Raw genomic sequence first — 23,506 nt, 5'->3', positions numbered from 1 at the left:
ATATTAATGAATTTTCCTGGAATAGAAAATTGAGAATTCGTAAGATATAGGTGTAAAAAATAATTGTTTAACACTTGTTCCATCTCCTCATATAGTATTGTCAATTACTACAGCACAAATGAAACGAAATGAATGATCTTACCTGGCGGTACCAACTGTATGAACAAAATAACTCCTCCTCCCAAGAAAAGGGTGCCAGATATTGTATAACGTCGAGGGAAGACCCGTAGGAGGAGCCAAGCAATCACATAGGCTGGGACCTCTATGACTGCTGACAGAAAACAATTGAAGTAGGCATCTCCATGCAGATTGGGGGTGCTGAGTGACAAGCCAAAATAGCCAATAGATGTAAACATCCTGAGATAAAAGAGAAATTAGCAAATATAAATACCGGTAACCATAATCTGGCACAATCAGCCCAATAGCAGAACAGGCTTATTTCCTATTTTACTATTTTAGATGGCCCTTTTTTGGATTGGAATGGAGTAAAATATACATTGGGAAATTACACATACAACCTTCTGGACATTTATGTTTCGATGCTGCATTTCTGTTCTTCAATAATTTATGTAAACAGGTATCTTAAACAAACAGGGCTAAATTCATAAAATCCCTGGATGAATTACAACCTAGTCCTTCTAATCACAACAGGGAAAAGCTGACTGTTTGCCCTAAAGCAGGAGTGTCAAACTCAATTTCAAAACCCTCAAAATCAGGGTTTTGTTTGACCTCAGGTGGGCATGGTGATGTCTGTTTTTCACTGCAACCCTCTGCCAGCAAAAACGGAGCTTGGGAGGGTTGCCCACAGGATTGTATTTGACCTCCTGCAGGGGGGGAGGGCGGAGGGAAGGGCAGGAGGTGTGTGGCCAGCTCAACATCACTTGTGTTGGATCAGACTCCTGGGCCTTGAGATTGACATTGCTGCCCTAAAATATCTTTAGGGCTGTTTTATGGCATGTACCTGTTAGAGGCAAGCCATTCAATGAAACTATCTAATTTTAAATGCTGATTGCTCATATGGGAAGACAAGCAGCTTCTTAGGACTCTCAATTATCTAATACAGTATATGAAATGCTAAAGATTTAATTGAACTGAGAGTTAGATATTGATTCCTTCTGTTCAAGAAATGTATATGATTGCGGAAAGTGTAATACAATAAATGGTGCCTATGCAATAGCTTGTATCTGAATCTCCTGATAATCTACAGTATAGTGAACAATGTTCGTTATTATCTGGTGCCAAAAGTGCTTGCATTAATAGTAGCCTTTAAAAACTAATGTCCAAATGGCTATTTAAATAGGCAGACTTTCTTTTTGTATTTTACCTTTGCTGATAAAGTTCAGTATTTTCAATAATATAAAATTATTAAAAAGAAAATCATGCAAAAAATTCACTGGACTAGGACATCTCTGGTGCTTAAATGTAAATTGTTTCCTTTTTCCTTGACTTTTCATTGTTTGGTTAAATTGTTTATTATTATTATTTTTCTATCAGATCTTTAGGGCTGGAAACAATAATAGTGTGATTTAGTTTAGTCTGGGGTTACATCTAATCCTGTTAGTAATTAGCCTTGTCTGGTTAAAATGCTATGGTAAAGAAGTAGGCAAAAGTGTTCTGATGCAGTTTAGTTACTGAAGTGCTTCTGATTGCATGAACTCCATTGCTCACAACTCCAAAATCCCTTCATACTTACACGCATCAGCAAGCAACCTAACAAAGGTCCTCTAGCTATAGAAAATTCTTTATAAAAACAGTCACAATTTTCTGACCTACATCACATTTTAATGGCACTTCACATGTTAAGGGCAGCTGAATACGCCAAGCAGGGCAGTGACATAAAATGATCAATTAAAAATCTAAAATAAAATCTCATTTGATAAATAAGGATTGGAATGTCCCAAACAGCCTAATTTGCCCCGAACAAAAAAACAGATCATCGGGTCTCTGCATTTAATGGGCCTCTGCATTTCATGAGCCTGCTGTCGGAACCTTACCATAAAAGAAGAGACATAAAAGTCATAATTGCAATGTTTCGTGTTCTGAACAAGTCCAAAAACACACCCTGATGTTGCTTGGCTTTCAAATCTTCTACCTTAGGAGGAAAAAAAAGGAAAAAGGGAACATTCCAAAACCAAGCAAGTAAACAAACATAAATGTCCTGGATAGCATACTAGGCAAAGAAAAGAAAAATCAAGCCATTTAAAGAAAATGGAGACTTATTGGTTGCTTCCATTCTGACAATTTTATGTATTTTCATTCTCATTCTGCACAGATTTTAACCTGTTTGGGAGACCAGTTCAAAACTGAATTATTTTTCAAAATTCTTTATGACAAACAGTCTATGTTTGAGAATTAGCCTAAATTAGTAACAATCAATTAACAAGGATTGTTGGGAAAAGAAGTCTAATGAATTATGTTTATTGATGAACACATGACACGTACTTAAGCAACAAGAGTTCCATAATAAAAATTGGCCAGATATGAAATAAAATAGTCAATAAGTTGATGTGGTTCCCAGTTTCAGGGTGAGTTTCCTTAGGAAGTACAGCTACTATAGCCCTAGACTTATGGCCATTCAAAATTATGGTGCTGAAAAAGATCTGGGTCTTGCACTTACAACTGATCCCCACACTTATGACTGTTGCAGGATCTCCATGGTCATGTGATCCAAATTTGAGTGTTTGGCAACCACCATGTATTTAGGGGTATTCAGCAATCTTTCCAGTTGGCTTCCAACAAACAAAGTCAATGGAGAAAGCTGTATTCAGCGCTCTACATGGGGCTACCCTTGAAAAGCGTTCGGAGACTGCAACTAGTCTAGAATGCAGCCGCGCGAGCGATATTGGGTGTACCTAGGTACACCCATGTCACACCTATCCTCCGCGAGCTGCACTGGCTACCTATTGGTCTCCAGACGCAATTCAAGCTGTTGGTTATTATCTTTAAAGCCCTGCATGGCTAAGGACCAGCATACCTGCGAGACCGCCTACTGCCACACTCCTCCCAGCGGCCGGTAAGATCCCACAGGATGGGCCTCCTTCAGATGCCGTCAGCCAGACAATGTTGGCTGGCGGCTCCCCGGAGGAGGGCCTTCTCTGTGGCTGCCCCGACCCTTTGGAATGAACTACCCCCAGAAATCCGGACCTCACCCACTCTCATGGCCTTCAGAAAAGCTGTCAAGACCTGGCTATTCCGGCAGGCCTGGTGCTGTTGACTTCATCGTTGAGGTCCAGCCCCGACTGAAATGAATGTATCTGTGTTGTTTTTTAACTTGCCTATTTTATTTTTATTTTCTTTATTTTCTTTTCTTTCCCCTCTCTGTAAGCCGTCCAGAGTCCTCCGGGATTGGGCGGCCTATAAATAAAATTAAACTGAAACTTGATTCACTTAATGACTATGATTTACTTAATAACAGCAAAAAAGCCATAAAATTGGGCATGACTCATTTAATGACCACTACCCTTACCAATGAAAGGCCCAATCCCAACTGTAGTCGCAAAGCAAGGACTACTGTAACTTCCTACAACAGATATATGTTTGTAAACTGTCCAGGGAAAACTTGTCCTTAAAATAAGCTCAGACCAAATTAAAAGAAAAATAACTGAAAGATTAGCTTCTTTTCTTCATTAATTACTACAACTGCAAGTCATTATTAGCTCCTTAGAGAAAACAGATAGTGTCCACCAAACCAGAGCAATCAACAAGGAGAGATGACTAGATACTCAACTACTGTAGTAATGTGGTACAACTATTTGATTTCAGTTTTAGAGCGGAATTAACATTCTCCTGGAATTTTCCATTCCAGAATTTGGTTGGGGAGTGCCAGTGTAAAGTGTGTCCCTAAGCTATAATTTTTAAAAAATCCTTTGTTTTTTGCATGTGTCTGGTAAAATTAAAGGACTTCTGAGTACAAAGTCAAGAGTTTTCTTTAACTATAAAAACTGAGTTTGGGCCTTCTACAAGAGTTCATTTCTGTTTCCTTCTATAATCTTTATTTTAAAAGCGCTGATTGGACTGGGTTCGGAGAAAAGGCATATCAAAGTTAAATGGAGTTAAAACTCTTTGCAAACTGAACCACAGAGAAACACACAACAGCCGACCAATGCATTGCCAATCTTTACTTTCTCTTAGCACAATTTTCTGCTTTATCGCCACCTACCACCAAGAATGTATAATTGGGAGAGAAAACAACTTCACACATTAGCTGGTAAATAATTACATTGGAGATGGTTGCTCAACCTTTGTTCCATTTGACTCCAAAAATCATTACCCTTCCCAAGTTTTTGAAAAAAAATAAACTGAGACACACCATGTGACCAGAGCCTTTTTAAAAAAATGCTACAGGGGAATAAACTGATAGCACACATATATAGCAAACTTTATTCCAAGACTAAGATGAAAATGAGCTACACTAGCGGACTGCACATTTTCTCAACTTTTTCTATTGTTACAATGTTTGGGAAGCAGGGAAAATGCAATTTGTCCAATGTCCATTTTACAACTATGTCGGTGGCCCGATCAAGTTCAGATATGTGTGATTCATTATTTGTCTACAGCTCAAAAGGGGAGGGATATGATTCCCCCCTCCCCCGGTAGACGGTATAAAGCCATCCTGAAACTTTTAAGACAAATGGGCAGCATGCTTGTCCAAGCCACAATCTATAATAATTTATGGTTGAATGATAAACCCTGCCGATGTAATTAAACCACAACATTTGGGCAAGGATAGAACTACTACTGACAATAGAATAATAGAAGTTGAACAAGCTCCAAGCTGTCTCTGAAATATATTAAAATGCTTGCTGTGGGGGATAGAAGCAGAACATAAGCAGAAAGCAAGAGAGACAATATTGTATTTAGAATCAGGAAGGTTTGTTGGTGATCTTGGCTGTGTTACTGAGCTAGCTAGATTTATATACTTTTTTAGTATTTTCAGGCCAACGTCCATGGTATATTGTCTGCTCTTGTTCTTTTCAAGGACATAGTGTTTTATTGCACATATAATTGGGTTTATAGTGAAGTTCACCTGGAAAAAGTGTTAATGCTTCTGAATATCTGACTCACTAATGGTTCTTACTAATAATAAGTAATAATTAACTCAGATATAAGTACTGGTGCATGCAAACTATCACTTGCTCTACCTTAAGAGTTTTGTTTTCTTAACATGACTAGTGGTACAAGTGAGACCTGCTATCTATCTATTTGTCTGTCTTTAGTCTATATGATTTTATCCCACTTTTATTACTTTATAAGTAATTCAAAGCTGTGATCATATGTAATATGTCCTTCTCCTATTTTCTAATCCTGAGGTGGGTTGGGCTGCGAGATGTTGACTGGCCCAAAGTCATCAGCTCAGTCGCTATTATAATAGTAGGCTACAGCAAGTACAACAAAAACATAAACATACAATTTTTTGAGTCTTATGGCTTCAAGTCATTGTTGATGACTGGTGACTGCCTGGACAAATGGTTTGTTCTTGCCTGCTTTCTAGGGCGGAGAGTGAATGTCTAGGCTGGGGGTTTATGCCTAAAGTGGGACTAGAACTTAAGCTTTCTAGCCAGGTACCTTAACAACTACACCAACTCCTAATACTTACATCCACTGGATCTAAAATTATTTCTGGAGCTGGAATCTTGTTTCTTTTTGCCGCCTTCCGAATAATTGCTTCAGCTTCTGTGAATCTTCCTTGAGAAATCAGCCACCGAGGAGACTCAGGAATAAACCTGTAACAAGTCCAAATTATATCATTGCTCTTTTTTTTCATAAATTCCATCATGGTGACAAAAAGGATTTTCACTTAAGTGTGATATGAGAAGCCAAAGGTTTGGTCCATTTGCTTATAGGAAGCATGGAAAGGAATGTGTCACTCACTGCATTCTGCTGTTTTTTAATGATTGGGGAACTAAATTCAGAAAAACATATAATATGTAGTTGCTGCATTTTTATAATTTCAAGGTAACTTTTTTTAAAAAAAGACTTCACTTTCGATATAAACAGACAAACATTTGAGTAAATACTTGCTAATTCTAATAGAACAATTTATGTTAATGTGTGTATAATCTACTGAACTGGACAGGTGGACTATGAATGTGTTTGTAATAAATATATTTGCTTGGAAGTGAGTACAATACAGATAGTGTATCTTTGACATGACAGTAGTTTAGACTGTAAGTCAACTGGGACCTATATAAAAGCTGCATAAGAGCTAACATATATTAATATAATGTTCTTCTTTGCATCCCAATTTCTTTCCTTGATTAATAATTCCATAAACAATTCAGACACATTGTATAGATCTAGCTGCTTTCTATTATTTGGAGAAAGTTGAAATATATATATAAAAACCTGTAATACTAATTCTCTGCTGTGAATATTCAAAGCTTCAAAGAAGATTTGGTTTACTAAAATAACAGGTGACATCACACTCATTTGAATAAAATCTGTTATATACAGTAAATCCACACTAAACATATCACAATTTATTTTATGCAAATTGATACATTAGGAGCCATGTGTTGATTGCACCTGAAGAATTTGATTAGCAAGGTCTTTCTTTAGGGTCAATCAATCTGCGTGTCTTCTTGATGATAGTTTGTTTCTTCATAAGAGTATTTTCTTAGAAAAGAAATTATTAAAATGTCCAGAAAAATAAATCATGAATCTAATAATCTAGGGCCTCTAAAGATTTCAATGCCTACTTACTTTTTCAAAATGTTGAGAAATATTAACAAAATTTTATAGGGTCTTCTGATTTTACTGAAAAATTAGCAAGGAAAAATATTTTCAATTTATATGCTTGACAAATGTATAATCAGTATCAGGAGTATTGCCCTCCCTTTTGTGAGGCAAATTTGGAGAGAACTCACAATCCCTACCTCAACTAGAGATACAAGTAGTCCTCAAATTACAACCACAATTGAGCCCAAAATTTATGTTGCTACGTGAAACATTAGACAAGTGAGTTTGCCCCATATTGCGACTTTTCTTGCCTGAGTTGTTAAAATCAATCACTGCATTTGTTAAGTTAGTAACACGGTTCTTAAGTGAATCTGGATTCCCCCTTGATTTTACTTGTCAAAAGGTCACAAAAGCTATGTTTCTGGGACATTGCAACTATCATAAATATGAACCTCTTGCCAAGCATCTGGATTTTGATCATGTGACCATGGAAATGTTGCAATGACTATAAATGTGAAAAATGGTCATAAGTCACATTTTTGAGTGCCATTGTAACTTTGAATGGTCACTAAATGAACTGTTGTAAGTCGAGGACTACCTTATAAACTTTGAGGGATTTTCAGAAGAAAATGACTTCAAAAAGGAACAGAGAATGAGGAAGGCATTAGGGAGGACTAGGAACAGGAGTGAGCAAGAAGTTTGCAGCCTTTGAATAAAAAGTGGGCCTTCAGAGAGAAAGGAATTTCCCAGGTAAAATGAAGCAAAAGGAACAGAAGTTTCAAGATCTCTGTTTTTGTAGAAGTACACAAATTATGATTCTTTTATTTGTTTAATGGGTTCCTAAATAACTTTGTTTTGTTGGATGACTATAGGAAGTTGTGTGTTCAGTGTCAACTTTCATTCATTTATAATTCAGACTGGCCATAAATGTAATGTTTTGCCTCTAAAATCCATTTGTTAGCCATTATAAGAACAGCAATAGTATTTGTTGTTAACCAGTGCCATCGTGTGTTCTGGCTTGCATCTTAATTTACAGCAGTTCTCTTCTTAATAATTCGGAAGGCATGTCTGAACCATGTATAATTGAGGCATCTCTAAACTGGGTATAATTTTAAAATCTAAAGAAGTTACATTTTTAGCATTTCTTTTTTAAAAAAAAGTATAAGTCTGATAAAACTGGTCCTTTTTTGGGTGATATTGTTGATGAAACCTCAAGTCACTACACCACACATTCAGGGCTTACAGTATAGTTTTTTCCCCCAAACTCTTTTAGTTGCCAATAAGTCAGCACAGATTGTGGGAGGCCTCTATTCCATAAATAGGATTAAGGAGATAACGCCAAATAAGATGTTCCCAGGAAACAACGGGGCAGCTGCAGGAATTACCAAAGCACTGCCCAAAAGACAGGTGGGCAGAGCTAGGATTTGCTAGGAAAGCAAGTTTAAGACCTCCCGACTTCCATCTTAACAGCTCAGTTTTGCCACTACAACATAACATAAACACAGTGTTGTAAAATATCAGATTTAAATATTAAATTGATTTAATGAATGTTAAGAGGGATACCAACAAATTATAACGCTATAAATGCATCTATCATCTGAGGCTTTCTAAAAGAGAACATATCCATCCCTGTCGCACATGGAAAATCTAACTGTCCACGCTTCTGATCTGATTTCAAGCCACAGATTTTGTTCGCTATTTTTAAAATCGCTCTATTTCCTGCAAGGATTTAAACCCATGGGAATATCTTTTTTTAAAATTTTTTTAATATATATGCCAATGTTTATGTCTAAATTGTGTCCCCGCAATTTAATAAAATAACTACCCAAGTCCTAAGACAACCTATTGAAATAATCAGTACAAAACACAGTATCCTATGGTATGTATGAGGATCCAGATGTGTTCCACTAAGTTCCTACAATATATTATGAGGCATATTTATTTAGCTACCAAATTTACATATAATTTATTTAATACTATCAATTTTCAAACAGGCTAGAATGGAAGAAATTTAAAACTTTATATTTATGAACCTGATTTTTTCTTGTTCAATAATAGCAGCCAGAAACAGAAGCTTGTGGTATGGCCCTGTTCTTATAACCTATGTTTAAAATACCTGAACCTTTCTTATTTGAATTTTCAAGGAAAGCAACCTTTGATTCATTAATTGACCAAAACAGAAGAGCCTACAAACCCTAAACTCCTATTTCATCTAAATATTTTAATATTCATGAACCATAGGGTTGTTTGTAGCGATACATATGTCCTTTGTATGCAGCTTTTTACTCACAGAAAGGAACAATATATTACAATGGATTTCACTAAATTATAATCTCCTTGATCTATAAACCAGTATCTATAACTATACTAGGAAAAAGAGAATATTTACTGGTTAGGATCTTTACAGACTAAGTAACTTGTAGAATTAAAGTATATTAGGGTTAGTAGATAATTGCTGGGCTGGAACAATCCAAAAAATTGCTAGACAGAAGCAAACAATAGGGGCAGGAGGGAAAGTTCTGTATTGTTTTGCTATCAATCTAGTTGTTGTATGGAATTTTTGCAAATTACAGCTGGTAGCTCTAGCTAAGAAAAATAGGTCCCTACCTTCTAGGTCTCCCCTTCATCCCACCATTAAAAGTTTGTAATATTTGTTTTTGCTCCATACTGCAACCATGTAAACCAACTTTAGAAGTGAGCTAAATTCTTAAGAAGAAAATTCAATTAAAAGCCAGAAGTACAATGACCAAGAACAGAGAAGGGGGGGGGGGGAGAGAGAGAGAGAGAAAGAATAGGGTTATTGCAAAGAAGTGTTGAGTGCATAATTCTAAAACTGAATAGAGCAAGAGCTGAATAGGAGGGCCGAGGCCAAGCAAGACAAATATAATCCATTTTAAAAGGAAAGGAGGAAAGATAATACCTTACATTCTATTCATATTAATATCTCTATTTACATTATTCAAAGCATACTGATGTGGCAACAACTATTCTTTGAAATATTAATTAAAAAGTAGCTCCTGCCATTATTAGGAAGTAAATATTCTGAAATAAAATTTTCTTATTCTGATCCAAAGAAATATTTCCCATCTGTCTCAGATAAAATAAAAAAAAGATTTTAGCTGCATTATCTTTTTGGCACTCTGCATGCAAAATTGGAACGGAAAGCTAAACATTTCTACTTTTGTGTCTTTCTATTGATACCATTGATCACAAAAATATGGTTCCCGGGCTAACTGTGAAGATAGTTAAGCAATAAAGAGGCCAATAAAATATAGGAAGAAATTTTTAAAAAGGAGAAATCGTCTCTACAGAACTGATATTTGAAACAATGCATGTAGGAATTAATCAAGTTTTTGATTAAAGTAATTTGCAACTATTTCTGCAGAACATAGCCTAAATCACAAAGACATTTAACATTATAAATTCCCAAATACACTTCTAATATATTTTAGAGCAAATTCAATATAAACATTTGAACAAAATGACTGACACATTGGAAAACAAGAACTGAGATCTAAAACATAGTTATTTTAATATCAAATAAACTGTGGGAGATTGCATATTCATATTAGAAACCACAGTATTTCATTTGAGTTAAAATTGTATAACACTTATACAGAAACAAGGATTATATTCTTAAATTCCTTAAGAATGTTGTAAAATGGGTAACTTTCCAATGTTTTTAATCTCTAAAACCTGATATGTAAGTATTAGTGAACTATACCTTTGCAAGCAATCTTTTAAATTGCAAACAAATTCTTTAAAATGACATATTAAATACCAATAGTAATATGATATCAGAATTTACTATTGAATCATTCTTTCAGACCAACAAGTCAAAACTTGTTGAGACTTGAATGTTGAGGGAGATGTGTGAGCAAGTGCCAGATTTTTAAGATACAAGTGCTGTACAAAACATAGAAGACTGGAACTACTTTTTAAGTCTAATAAAATTTTATTATAGGGCATAAAATTTTGCAAGTGGATCCCAGTTTAACAGATGCTTAGGCTTTAACCAATTTCGTTGTATTTAAGTACAATGACAATAAAGATTATACTTATACTTATAATAAAATTGATTAGTTTTAATAGATCCTATCATATACTTTCCAGGTTTTAGTTATCATAAGGTAATATAGTTCTTCTTCAGAATGTTTTACAAGAAAAAATGCATATAATTTCATAGCTTCAATATTTTTTGGTACTAGCAATTGGAAGTGGGTTCTCTTGAAGCAGTAATTTGTTTTAAGTTTCATGAAGTTAATTTATTAGAATTTTTCCTCTTAAAAATATAAACATGACTGTGAACATTCGATGCATAAACAACTAACTAGAAAAAAATGCAGAGATTTAGCCATACAGTAGTATTGCTTTCTGCAGCTGCTCTTAAAAACATCATGGGCTGTTTTCGATTATCAAAAAATTATGTTGGTGCCTCAACAGAAAAAAGTGGAATCAAAAATAACCAAGAAGGGAAAATTTGAACAGGAGAACTCATCTAATGACTTGCATTAAAAAAAAACACTATTTTTTAAAAGTTGGAGGTCCGAATAACACAATCCAGAACTCGCACAGGGTACGTCCCATAGAACCAGCCAACTCAGAGTCAAAATAAAGATAATTTGAAAGAACATTCAAAACAATCCACTGCTCTCTGCAATCAAATGGCAAAGGTGGGAAAATGTTATCTACATCAACTCAAGGCTGTAAAATGCCCACTGGTTATATAATAGTGTAGGGTGAAGGTTATCAGCTACAGAGAGGACATTTCTGAAGCTGAACAACTTTCAGAACAGTTAAACTCACCACCACAGTGGAATGCAGCACACCCCAGGGACAGTAAGAGCCAGTAGTAGCATCCGCCAGTCTCTGATGAAGTAAGCAAATAGTGGCAGCAACATGTAGCCAATTGCAAAAAATATGCAAACTCCTAACGTAGAGAATATAATACGAACTGATTTGCCAAGAATTTCTGTGCCTGTTTAAAACAAGGAGTGCGGTTAGCATTTAACTCTATTTACCCAAAATATGTTATTTTGCAGCTTGAAAAATAAATACAGTCTTTTAAATGGAGCCATGTCCTAGTTTTCAAGAGAGGTTATGGCACTAATTTGCCTAAAGTTGAACAAGACTAGCAGGGAATTCTGAGGCATAATATGATGCGTGATTTAACTTTAACTTAATTTAAATTACACACCAATACATACTGTGCATCAGAATTGATATATTTAGCGGATTGATACATTTCAATTATATTTTGGAGAGAAATAAGAGAGGTTATTGAAATATAGCCATGTCACAACTGAAAATACATTGTAATATTAGAACTGCTTTAGCTTGAGCAGGTCAGTGGTTCAATTAGTCCATGGTTGCACTTTCAATAACCATCAGTTTTAATTCTACATTGGCGTATGGAACTGCAGTCTCCTGGAGACTGTTAAGAGTACAACTTTTGTAGTTACTGACTACTGACCATACTGACTGGGGCTGCCAGAAAGAGAAGTCCCACAACTGGAGTTTTTATCTTTTTAGGCAATCACTACACAGTCTGATGTTACTGCCAAATGTAATGGTTAAGATGCTAGATTGCTAGCCCTCTCTATATAAGCCACCTGAGTGACTTAGATCCACTCACTTTCTCTCAACCATATTGTTGTTGTTGTTGTAGGAAAATAAAGAAGCAAGCGTTATGTGCCTCACCTTAAGTAGCACAAAATTAAAGTGGGGTATAAATCTAATAAACAAACAACAAAAATATCCAACTCAAGCATTAGCTTGCATAAATGAAAGGCCAAAGTACTCGTTTTAGCTAACAATCAGCCCTGGATTAACTATTAAGCAAAATAAGCATACCCTTACGATATGACTTGAAGAAAGGTACCACAGAGTTTTATTCCCCACGCGACATGCCCGTAACACATTCACTGCTACATTTGACTTTGGTTTTCAGCACTTATTAAGTGTCTTAAGCCAGTTAAGCAATGGGAGGGCCAAGGGACACCATTATTGAGCTATACTTAGGGCATTACATGCCTTACTCCAGCCCTGCTAAGAATCACTGAGGGATCAACTTCATTATTAAATTTGTGCTAAAAAACCTACAACCAATAAGCCAAAAACTTTCTTTGAAAAAAACTTGCATTCAAGAATGCATTCATTCTATAATTAGGGATAGGACATCTTTATTTTCATTCACTCTTAATTGTTTAATTATTTTTAGTAAAAAATACTGTTTTTTTAAAAAAAATACTGCTTTCATTTCTATGTACTTTCATGCATGTTTAAGTTGACTGATTAAACTGTTTAGTTAGCCATCTTATGACTAATTAGAAGAGAGCATTATCTCTATAGAAAGCTGTACAAAATAATAATCTCAGCAACAAGAGAATGTTTTCTGAGCCTAAATGATGTACTCATATGTTTTCATTCTATCTATCTATCTGTCTGTCTATCTGTCTGTCTGTCTGTCTGTCTGTCTGTCTGTCCGTCCGTCCGTCCATCTTTAGGAAAAGAAATTAACTCCTTCCAATAAAACAATGTTCATATCAGATCATTTCACAGAAATATGTCAATGACTATCTATACTAAACCTGAGTTCTTTGAAGGAGAATGCTCACTTGGACCAGTTATTTAGGGAATATTCCATACCGTATTTTTCGGAGTATAAGACACACCATTTTTCCTCAAAAAAGAAGCTGAAAATCTGGGTGCGTCTTATACACTGAATACAGCATTATTATTTTTTGGCTTCTGGAAGCCCCGCCCCTTCACCAAAATGGCCATGCATACCCTTATGGAAGGTTTCAGAGTTCCTGGGGGTTGGAGAGGGTAGAAATTAGCAAATAATGGGCTTTTTTTGCCCACCCAGCCCCCAGCAGCACTCTATAAGCCTACATAAGGCTATACATGCATTTTTTTGACAAAAACGGGCCATTTTTTTTGCTAGTTTTTGCCCCCCCCCCCCCCGGAGCACTCTGCAAGCCCCCCCAAGGCTATTCATGTCTTTTATTTTTAAAAAAACACACCCATTTTCGTGAAAAACGGGCCATTTGGGGGAGGTTTGCAGAATGCAAAACCCTTTTTTTCCCTTTTGGAAAGCTCTTTAACTGATTGATGAGAATTACATTGATCAAGTGTTTGCCAGCAGAAACAAAAGTCTTAGATGCTCCAGCGATTTCCTTCTCCAGCACATGGATAAATACACCTGGAAACATCTACCTACCTACTCTCTCTCTCCCTACTAGCTACTGTATTTCTCTCTCTCTATTTCTCTCTATCCCTCTCCCTACCAACCAACCTACTCTCTCTCTCTCCCTACCAATCTACTGTATTTCTCTCTCTATCTCTTTCTATTTCTCTCTCTATCCCTCTCCCTACCTACCTACTGTATTTCTCTCTCCCTCTCTCTCCCCCTCTACCTATGTACCTATCTACCTACTCCCTCTCTCCCTACTTATCTACTGTATTTCTCTCTCCCCCCTCTATTTACCAACCTACCTACTCTCTCTCTCTCTATCCCACTACCTACCAACTTACCTACTCTCTCTCTCCCTATCTACTGTATTTCTATTTCTCTCTCTATCCCACTACCTACCTACCCTCTTTCTCTCCCCCTACCTACTGTATTTCGCTATCTCTCTATCTCTATTTATCTCTCTCTCTTTCCCTTTATCTACCTAACTACTCTCTCTTTCTCCCTACCTAGCTACTTACTGTATTTATCTCTCTTTCTCTCCCTCTCTATCTACCTATCTACTTTTTTTAAAAAAATGCCTCTTCAAAACCTTGATGCGTCTTATACTCTGGTGCATCTTATACTCCGAAAAATACGATTAAGTATTAAACTAAGTAATTAATAATTTACAGTATCTACAAACATAATCATATGGTTGTACTGGAAAGCCATGAACAACCATGCAGAATACGTGAGATGTTACATTCACTGGATAGTATTTTTAAAATATTTTAGAATTCCATTTAATTTTCATGAAGCATTTCCAGGAATATAGATATTGCTTCCCTTATTTTATTGTATGTTTAACCCATCAGAAAATAATGTGGTTTTGGACTTGGAAACAAATCAAAGTAATCAAAATCTTACATAATTTACTGCAACATACTTAAGCCAACTAAACAATAGCGCGCTTGGTGTCATGATTCCCTTTCCTGGAAACCTTTCAGTTGTTTTTTTTCCTAAACTGTACAATGCACTTTGTTCATGTATAGGGAAAAACATTCCTATATGGCAGGGCAGCAGGAAAAACATCAGGATTGTCCTCTGTTCAACTATGATAAAGGGATATTGAATGTTCTCACTCATTCTCATTATGAAAGATATTATTTTGCATTACAGAGTACAAACTTCATAATTTCTGGAAATGATTTCTTGGAAAAACACCACAGTACAATATACTTTTCAGATACGGTACAGTGTTAAAGAAATTAGCATAATAAAGTTTATGAGCCAGTTCAGTCATAAATTTATGTATGATCCAAATAAAAGAAACTAAAGATAATTCTTGTCTACTTAACATGCTTATAAAATTGCACAATTTGACCTATACTGTATACCAAAAATTCCAAACTTCTGAAAGTGGCATAATTTCCTTATTAGTTTTCACTGACTTGTATTGATCTTGCTCTTGTCCCAGCACTACTAATCTGTTTATAGACACACCTTCCTTTAAACATTGCTGCACCCTATTGTATACTAATTACTTATGACTCATGTTTGTGTACAGCCCAGCAGGCATATCAGAGGTGTTGAGGCAAGGCACTGTAAATTATTATATGATTCATTATTATAAGAAATGGTAGGGAAAAGTATTAATATGATGGCCTGTTTGCTTGGGATTTTATTCTATATATGTATTTTCTCCCATTTGGGGAAAGGATATCACACATCTGTTTGATTATTGATTACGATGCTTGGTATTTAAGGTCATCAAAAATATATGAAAAATCCATACAAGGGATTTGTTATTAAGAGAAGTGTATTGTTTTACAGTTTATTTCATAATTAGAGAATAAAAAATAGTTTAAATATATTTTATTTAAATTCACTGAGAACACTTTAAAAATGTCTCCAAATAAACATTTTACTTAAACAAATATAAAGTGTGTTAATATGTATATTTTCAGAAGGTGCTAAAATTCATTAAAGTATTCTAGAAATGTTTACATTGCCTTTTCTTTGCAATCTATTCCTGTGGAAAAAAATAGTGTCATACAGTTCAAGAAGATAAAATTTGGCTATTGCACTTGAAAAAGAAAAATCATCAGTTTGCCCTTTCTATATTATAAATCCAACATGTTTATTCATCCCAAAAGGATTAATGTATTTAAATATATTTTCTGTCAAAGTTTCTAAAATACAAGATATATTTTTTTAATTGCAAGTTTAAATGAATTACTAGCAAAACTATGACCAAGTTCATAAGGCCAATATTGTTTACAATTAAAAACTTTTCTCAAACACTTCCAAATAACCCAGTCTGAGGGTAATCGCTTGTAAACAACCACAATCTGGTAGCCACCTGCAGATTACTTCATAGGACACTTATTCTGCATAGTAAGCCATTGATTTCACTATCCTCTCAATGTCCTCCCTTCACCTCCTCTCTGGCTCCTCACCATTATAGTTACATAATTCTGTAGAACTTCATGAACAGGGCTGACACATTTTGGTAAATATTTATAGCTTAAAAATCCATAAACAAGAAGGGAAAATTTGATTTAAAAAAAAGTCATTCAAATTTTCCAGGACAAACAATATCTTTAAAATATTCCATTATTAAATATCAATACGTAAAGTAATACAAAATATAAGTTACTAAAATATTTCTATTTTAATAAGTAGCTGCTTAATTAGTTCATGGCCAAATTGGTAGTTGTTGCTTTTTAAACAAAAAACAAAAAAATGCTCCTGCTGAGATTCAAAGTTCTCTCTATCAATGGCAAGGGAAAGAAACTGCATTATTTTGATGACTAGGCATAAATTTAGAGGATTAAGTGTATCTGATAAGGAGAGCGTTAAAAAAAGCAATGCCATAGTAAAGAAATAGCTGTAGTAAAACTAGTGAGCCAATTCAACTCCCAGGAGCATGTTTTAGATCCAGCTAAAACAGCAAGAAATTAACTCCCTATTGTATCTAAACATAACTCTGAACTCACAAACCACCATGAAGCCAAATAATTATCATCAGGCTCCAGGAAGGCAACAATCGGAAACTGGTGACCTGCATACAGCTTAGTATGATACTATGTAGATCTGCCTGCATAAAAAGTATGATGGGGATATACTTTACCTCAGACTTTATGACAGGGGTCCCCAATCCCCAGGCCGTGGCCTACTACTGTGGTCTTTTTGGAACCAGGCCTTGCAAGCGGCTGGTCGGCGCATGTGCATACATACAACCAACTTGCGTAAGCAGTGGTCTGACGTGCACATGTGCAGTTCAATTTGCGTAAGTCGGTTCCTCTCCTCCCCTTGCTGGGCCACCAAGATTTTCTAAGTAGTGCCACTATTGATTTCAACATTAGTCTCTTGGCAGCCTTCAATATCATACTAGCAAAGAAAGAATTTCTTAACCATGATTGCTGAAAGATGGGAGTTCCAGTATATGTCAACCATTCATGTTATTCAAGATGGGGGGGGGGGGGCGCTACTTGAAAAAAAGCATGGCAAGATGGCTAAGGGAGTTCAGAAGAATCCTGCTGCTTATGCTACAAGTGCCCCCTTTTCATATTTATGATATCCCTCAGTCTACTCACCCATTTCTCAAATATTCCCTCTGCTTTCCCTGTTAAGCAAGTTCGGGCTGCTGATGAATTAACAAAGGTTTCAGAATAGCTAGTGAAAGTTACTTCTGTAGCAATCTGAAATCAATTTTTGAAATGTCTATGTTTGTCCAGACAAGTCACAACTTGCCTCCAGATGTTGTGGATACTCCAGCACTGGAAGTTTTTAAGAAGAGATTGGACAACCATTTGTCTGAAATGGTAAAGGGTTTCTTGTCTGAGCAGGGGGTTGGACTAGAAGACATCCAACATCCTTTCCAATTCTGTTATTCTGTTATATTCTGTTAAGTTATGTTAAACCTCAAAAACAATATAACTATACAATGGGAATGGGTCATTTAAGTCATTGAATCAACTAGCTAAACTGACAAAATATTTTATTTCACTTGGCAAATTTTATTCTCTTTTAACTTCTAGATTTTCCCAGGTTCTATCAGCCTTTCTTTTAATTTAGCTATTTTTCCTAAATATAGTTTTGATACTTATATGTGGGAATATTGTTTCTTGTGAAATGTGATTGCTCCAACATATTGAAACAGGCAAGTAAAGTTTAAGAGTGAAAAAAATCTTACCTAATATGAAGGCCACAACGTAATTTGAAATCTGCCCCATGCCAACTATAAGAAAAAGCACTGTGAACATTTCCCAGCTGGTTGAGAAGATCTGGAGGAAGCTGAAACCTGTCTGTACACCCATGGTTGCAAATAGAATAGCTTTTCTGCCAAACCTTTTGGGGGGAAAAAACAAGCAAGCCAAAAGATTATAAATGAAATCAGAATATAATTGTTGTTTGCTTTTAGGGAGAGCAAATAGGTCCACCCAATCTCCCCTTTATTTTCAGTAGACAATAGATCTCAAAGAGATATATTCCCATTATTAGGTGAACAGATTTCTACTTTAGCAACAAAACAGATTTCTGCAAGATGAATCTGGTGCAGCAGGGAGTGGGAAGCATGGGGTATCTTAGTGAGTTGGGTAGGCCTTGGGGGCCTGTTCCCTCACTAGCCCCCCCCCCCATGGTCTTCCCCACCCTGAGATAGCTCATGTGCACTTAACGAACTGTGCATTCACCCACGCATTAAATTAAATGCATGGACGAAAGCAGGGAGTGATCTCATTCAAGGCATGAGATTCACTCCCATGAATCCTCCGAGGTACGAATGGAATGGGCAGGCTCCATTACATTCGTAACTCGAGGACTACCTGAAATGTATTGAGATGAACACATGGTGGCAGTATATTACTTTCACTGTTCACATGATTAGTTTTTTAGGTAGAGGGTTCAATCATCCAGCACTTCCAACAGTCAAACTAATCTAACCTCCCGAAGCATTGTACTGGAACTCCCATCTCTATGTTAGATGGGAAAGATTAAAGCTGTAGTCCATTACTTCTGATAAGACTGTTCTGTGCTAGGCAGTCTTACAAAGAACTGGTTGGAACTTAGAAATAAATAGCATATAATGTATTTGCTTCATTTGTATTAGAATTGCAAACTGATTGTCCCCTCTACCAGAAACCTAAAGGGAAAACTATATTTTATATTGAAATAAATGTACTAATGTCCCAGAGGAAAACAGCTTTTTTTTTAAAAAAAGAAAATGTGCAATAGGGAAAAGGTTAAGCATATATTTCTTATTTAATCATCTGTCCAAAACCAGTATTCCAAGATTCTTCTTCAATCGGAACAAAAAACATCAGAAATGTTTAATGCTTTTTTATCCTCACAGCTTCCCTATAAAAAGTGACAAGCAGATTGTGAAAAATTTCTGACAATGGCTTATAGCAATCTCTTTTATTTGATCTTAATTGCTAGTACTAATATTGAAATGCATGCATTTATTTCCCACATAGGAGCACACATATCTCATACAGATGTACAAATATCTCACACTTTTATAAATGTGTAGAATGCTACTAGTTTATGAAGATGCATATATAATTTGGTTGTCTACTAATTTATATTCCCATGAATGTTTGATTTCAGATCCTTTTTTTCAAAGTTGGAATTAACCATCAAGTTAAGTATGGTTCTGCATCAAGAGCATTACAAAAATATGTTTAAAACCCACACACCCCAATGCTATTTTTAAGTATGTGTACTTTACTTGTCTGAGAGTTGTCCAGATATAAAGGATCCAAGCAGCACACCCACAAAGAACAAAGATGTAGTTAGAGGAGCTTTCCAGTCATTGTCACATACGAGATTCCACTGTAAGAAAACAAAACAAAGCAAACTTAATGTCATTTTGCAATGGTTGAAATTATTTAAAAAGTACAATAATAGAGTATGAATTGGCAGTAGAAAGCTAGGGAAAATAATGTTATTGAAATAAAGATATCATGCTGAACAGATAAATAATTTGATTATTGCTGCATTTTATAATCAGCACCTAAATGTTTTTTTTAAAGAGAGTTCCTTATTAACATTTATTTGCCTGTTTTACATCCGTGAAGATGAAATCAATATTTCAGGAATCTGGGCCAAATGTATTTCAATAGGAGTAGAGTAAGTAGAGAAATGCTGACCCACAGATTTTACTCCCATAGAGCTTGGATTACAACCTTTCATGAATCTTGTTTGCAGAATATATACAGCTGGAAATATCAACCAGAGGTCAACTTGGAACAAAGTGGAAAATATCCACTCCTTTCTATTTTGGATAAATATCCTGCTTGGATATTCCACCTGCAGAATTTTCCGCAGATGCAATAAAAAGTACTGTAGGAGGAAAAAGTATGGGTTTGCTTCCAATTTCCACAACCTCACAGATTCCAGATCAATTTTTTTTAAAAAGTCAGAAATGTAATCAGAATAAATATATTGTCAACTTCTACTTTGCTTGCTTGCTATCGACTGCCATAGAAACGGGAAGGGTGGGGGCTTGAGGCATTTGGGATTGGTGCTGGAGGAGTTATCAGAGGGAAAATTGGGTCTCACCATGTTTTGCGCATGCTGATGGCCTGTGTTTGGACTTGGTCAAGGTCAACCGTCTCTGCATACCAATTGAATGAGAAGTTTTGAAGATGCAACTCACATGACAGCTTAGGGGGTTGCATATTGCTTATTGGGTTGGGGTGCGTGGGGGGAGGGTGCTGGGTATAAGTTTGATATGCACTTGTTCGTGTCTTTGTGGCTCAGATCTTGCTTTTTTTTCGCTGCTATCTTTTCATGACCAGTAAAAGTATCATTAATTCCACAAACAATGAAGTTGGGAGTTTTCTTTCTTAGTTATTGGTGTGTGTGTGTGTGTGTGTGTGTGTGTGTATATACATACACACACACATACATGAACATGAAACAAAAAACCCCAAACAATCAGAACAGAACACACCTCCACCCAATCAAGACACAGCCAAGCCCCCACCCAATCAATTCAAACCCCCTCTGGCAGTTAAAAGGAAGAAACAGCTGAGATCTCACACTACTCCTGGAAACACCAAGCCTGAAGTAGCCTGAAGCAGCCTGAAGATGACGAATGAGACTTCGTCGAAACGTCGCCAAGACATCTCCAATTCTACGCGGGAGAAAACCCGAACAACTAGAGACTTACATATATATATATATACATACATACATACATACATACTTTGCTTGCTTGCAAATATATGCTTGCATATATTAGATTTTACAACCCCCGGTATGCCCAAATATGGGAGGAAGATCACTACTTCCATTCTCTGTCCTTCAGCTTGTCACAAAAGACCATCCAGGCAGAAACCCAGATATAGATATCAATCTATATCTGATCTCAGGATGGAGGATATCACTCAAAGGAAAAGAAAGGGGAGGGTCTTACATATTAATTCTCATGTCAAATTATTTAAATTAATGTTTTGTTAACCCATCTGCCCTCTCTTATACTGACACATGGATAGTTTGAGAGTTGGTATACCTACGTATAAAACCAATATGCTCAAGTGGAGGCTCTTTGCAGGTAACAATATGCTGTATGAATGTGGAGAGACAAAGACTCCAGCCCATCTGCTGATATGTTGGCTTCTACCAGAAACATGTACCGATAATGACTGATTTTTGACCAACAACAAAACCAGGATGGTGGTTTTAGCAGTTTAAAGTTTGACCCAGATGTGGAAGAAGAAGAATCAATCTGTGCTAGGGAATCAGGTAGAGATCTAGGTCTTACACATGAATTTCATATTCATGTTCTATAAAACTAACAAACGGCTATTTATGAAAAAAGATTGTGCAGGGCAGCAAGTGTTAAGTAGTCTCTGCCTTTCTTTACAAAATGTCTCTTTTAGTTGAAATCAACTCAGTAGACTGGAAGAAAACTTCTTGCCTTTGGGAGGCTGGGAATTGATTCCCAAACCTAAAAACACGTAGCAAAAAAAAAAAAAAAAATCCTATCAAGATGAAAACAATTAAGGGACCAGAAAACAGGAAAAAAGCAAAGTACACATGAGAAGCAGACTGGACAATGATAAACATTTTAAAGCCAACAACAGGAAATTAAAACCAGTATTGTCTGGAACAAGTCTTTAGTGTTTTCTAAAAATATTTAAAGAGGGAGCATAGCAGAAATGGAATTCTACAATCATGGGGCAACCGCTTATCGGCACGCTACTATGAAAAGGATCAGAAGCTGTGATCATTCTCATCTTACGTGTTGGATGGATTCATACCAGGAGACCTGCCTTTAAAACAATCCAAAGCTTATAGTCCTTTAGGCTGTTTAAGGTGAACGCTAGCCCTTTAAACTGGCTTGAGTAAGTATTATCTGGGTACATATCTTATACACACACATACATTATTTCTTTCCAAACTGAGTGATACCCCCCCGCTTTTTTACAGAGACATTACGTAAATTCATACAACTAGTATGTACAGTATGTAGCTGATTTTATCAACCAAGATGAAGAAACTACCTGCATACGTAAGGATGATCTCTTATCTTCCAAGCAGATCGCATTCTCGGGTGAGTATTATAAAAGAGACTACCATAGAATGGGTAAATGGCGTGTTAAGACTCCCTTCTTACTTTGTGTTAAAGTTTTAAAAGGATATTATTGTATGAACTTCTACAAAGAGTTATCAGTGCAGGTGGACAGTTTGTTATGAATCTACGTAAGTTGCTTCATTCTCAAGAAATGGTGGGGAGGAAAGAAAGCATTAGAACAAAATAATTTCCATTTGCTGCTTTAGTCCTATTGTTTAAAAAAACCCAGCACAACCTGTTTATAGCAGATGGCTTCTAGGCAAGAATAGTTGCATTGTGTCAGCATCATAACGTCTCCTATAGGCCTCCTTCCTTTTATACAGGCATCAAGACATTGCATGTATTCCTCAAAATGTGCAGGTTGCATCACAAGTCCACTTTCGACATCTATACATTTAAAAATGTGTGTGTGTGTGTCAGTGAACTCCCCGTGGAGATTCGGACCCTCACCACCCTCCAATCCTTCCGCGCCGCTTTAAAGATCTGGCTGTCCCGGCTGGCCTGGGGTTAAGATTCTAACCCCACTCGAATTGTGTGACTGTTGTGTTTTCTTTTTAATATGTTGTATTGTCTTCATGTTGGAACATTGTTTGTCCTCCCCCCTCCTTTTTTGAACTGTGAGCCACCCTGAGTCCCCCCAGGGAAAAGGGCGGCATACAAATAAAGGGAAAATGAAAATGAAAAAAAATGAAAGTGGTGGGTTTCCAAAAAAATTGGAACCTACTTTGTGGGTGTGGCTTCCTTTGTGGGAGTGGCTTGCCGGCCATGTGACCAGGTGGGAGTGGCTTGCCGGCCATGTGATTGAGTGGGAGTGGCTTGCCGGCCATGTGACCGAGTGGGGGACTTTGCAAAGACTGCTGATGAAACCAGTTTTTTCCCTAACCCTAAGAACAGGAAAGACAAAGCCACTGGAATAAAAACCATCAAGGCATTGTGGGAAATTATAAAGGACAGCGCCAGGAAACTCACAGAACCAGCAACCACCTCACAATTACCTAAACAATGAACCAGGTATCACACAGAAACACACAAAATCTGGCAAAGTTGCCTTGCATCAACTTGGCCTG

At 36.4% G+C, this 23,506-nt stretch overlaps 1 protein-coding gene across 2 annotated transcripts in view; it reads right to left on the bottom strand.

The window, feature by feature from the left end:
* Window positions 1-23,506, bottom strand: part of SLC22A4 (solute carrier family 22 member 4) — a 61,654-nt gene that overhangs the window by 10,752 nt on the left and 27,396 nt on the right. Inside the window, exons 2-7 of one of the 2 annotated variants that reach the window (XM_087709557.1) lie at window positions 19,587-19,690; window positions 18,051-18,205; window positions 11,485-11,656; window positions 5,597-5,723; window positions 1,995-2,092; window positions 143-357 (exon numbers count right to left, since the gene is read on the bottom strand). In XM_087709557.1, the coding sequence (XP_087565683.1) occupies window positions 143-357; window positions 1,995-2,092; window positions 5,597-5,723; window positions 11,485-11,656; window positions 18,051-18,205; window positions 19,587-19,690 (871 nt within the window). The remainder of the gene's footprint in view (window positions 1-142; window positions 358-1,994; window positions 2,093-5,596; window positions 5,724-11,484; window positions 11,657-18,050; window positions 18,206-19,586; window positions 19,691-23,506) is intronic. The other variant, XR_015695963.1, reaches the window with a different exon arrangement.

This window comes from Thamnophis sirtalis, unplaced genomic scaffold (genome assembly GCF_051295495.1).
Source record: "Thamnophis sirtalis isolate CommonGarterSnake01/CBP01778 unplaced genomic scaffold, rThaSir2_p1.2 scaffold_3, whole genome shotgun sequence".
NCBI classification, from domain to species: domain Eukaryota; kingdom Metazoa; phylum Chordata; class Lepidosauria; order Squamata; family Natricidae; genus Thamnophis; species Thamnophis sirtalis.
The sequence above is the reverse complement of the archived record's forward strand: the minus strand, read 5'-3'. Positions and strand labels throughout refer to the sequence as shown.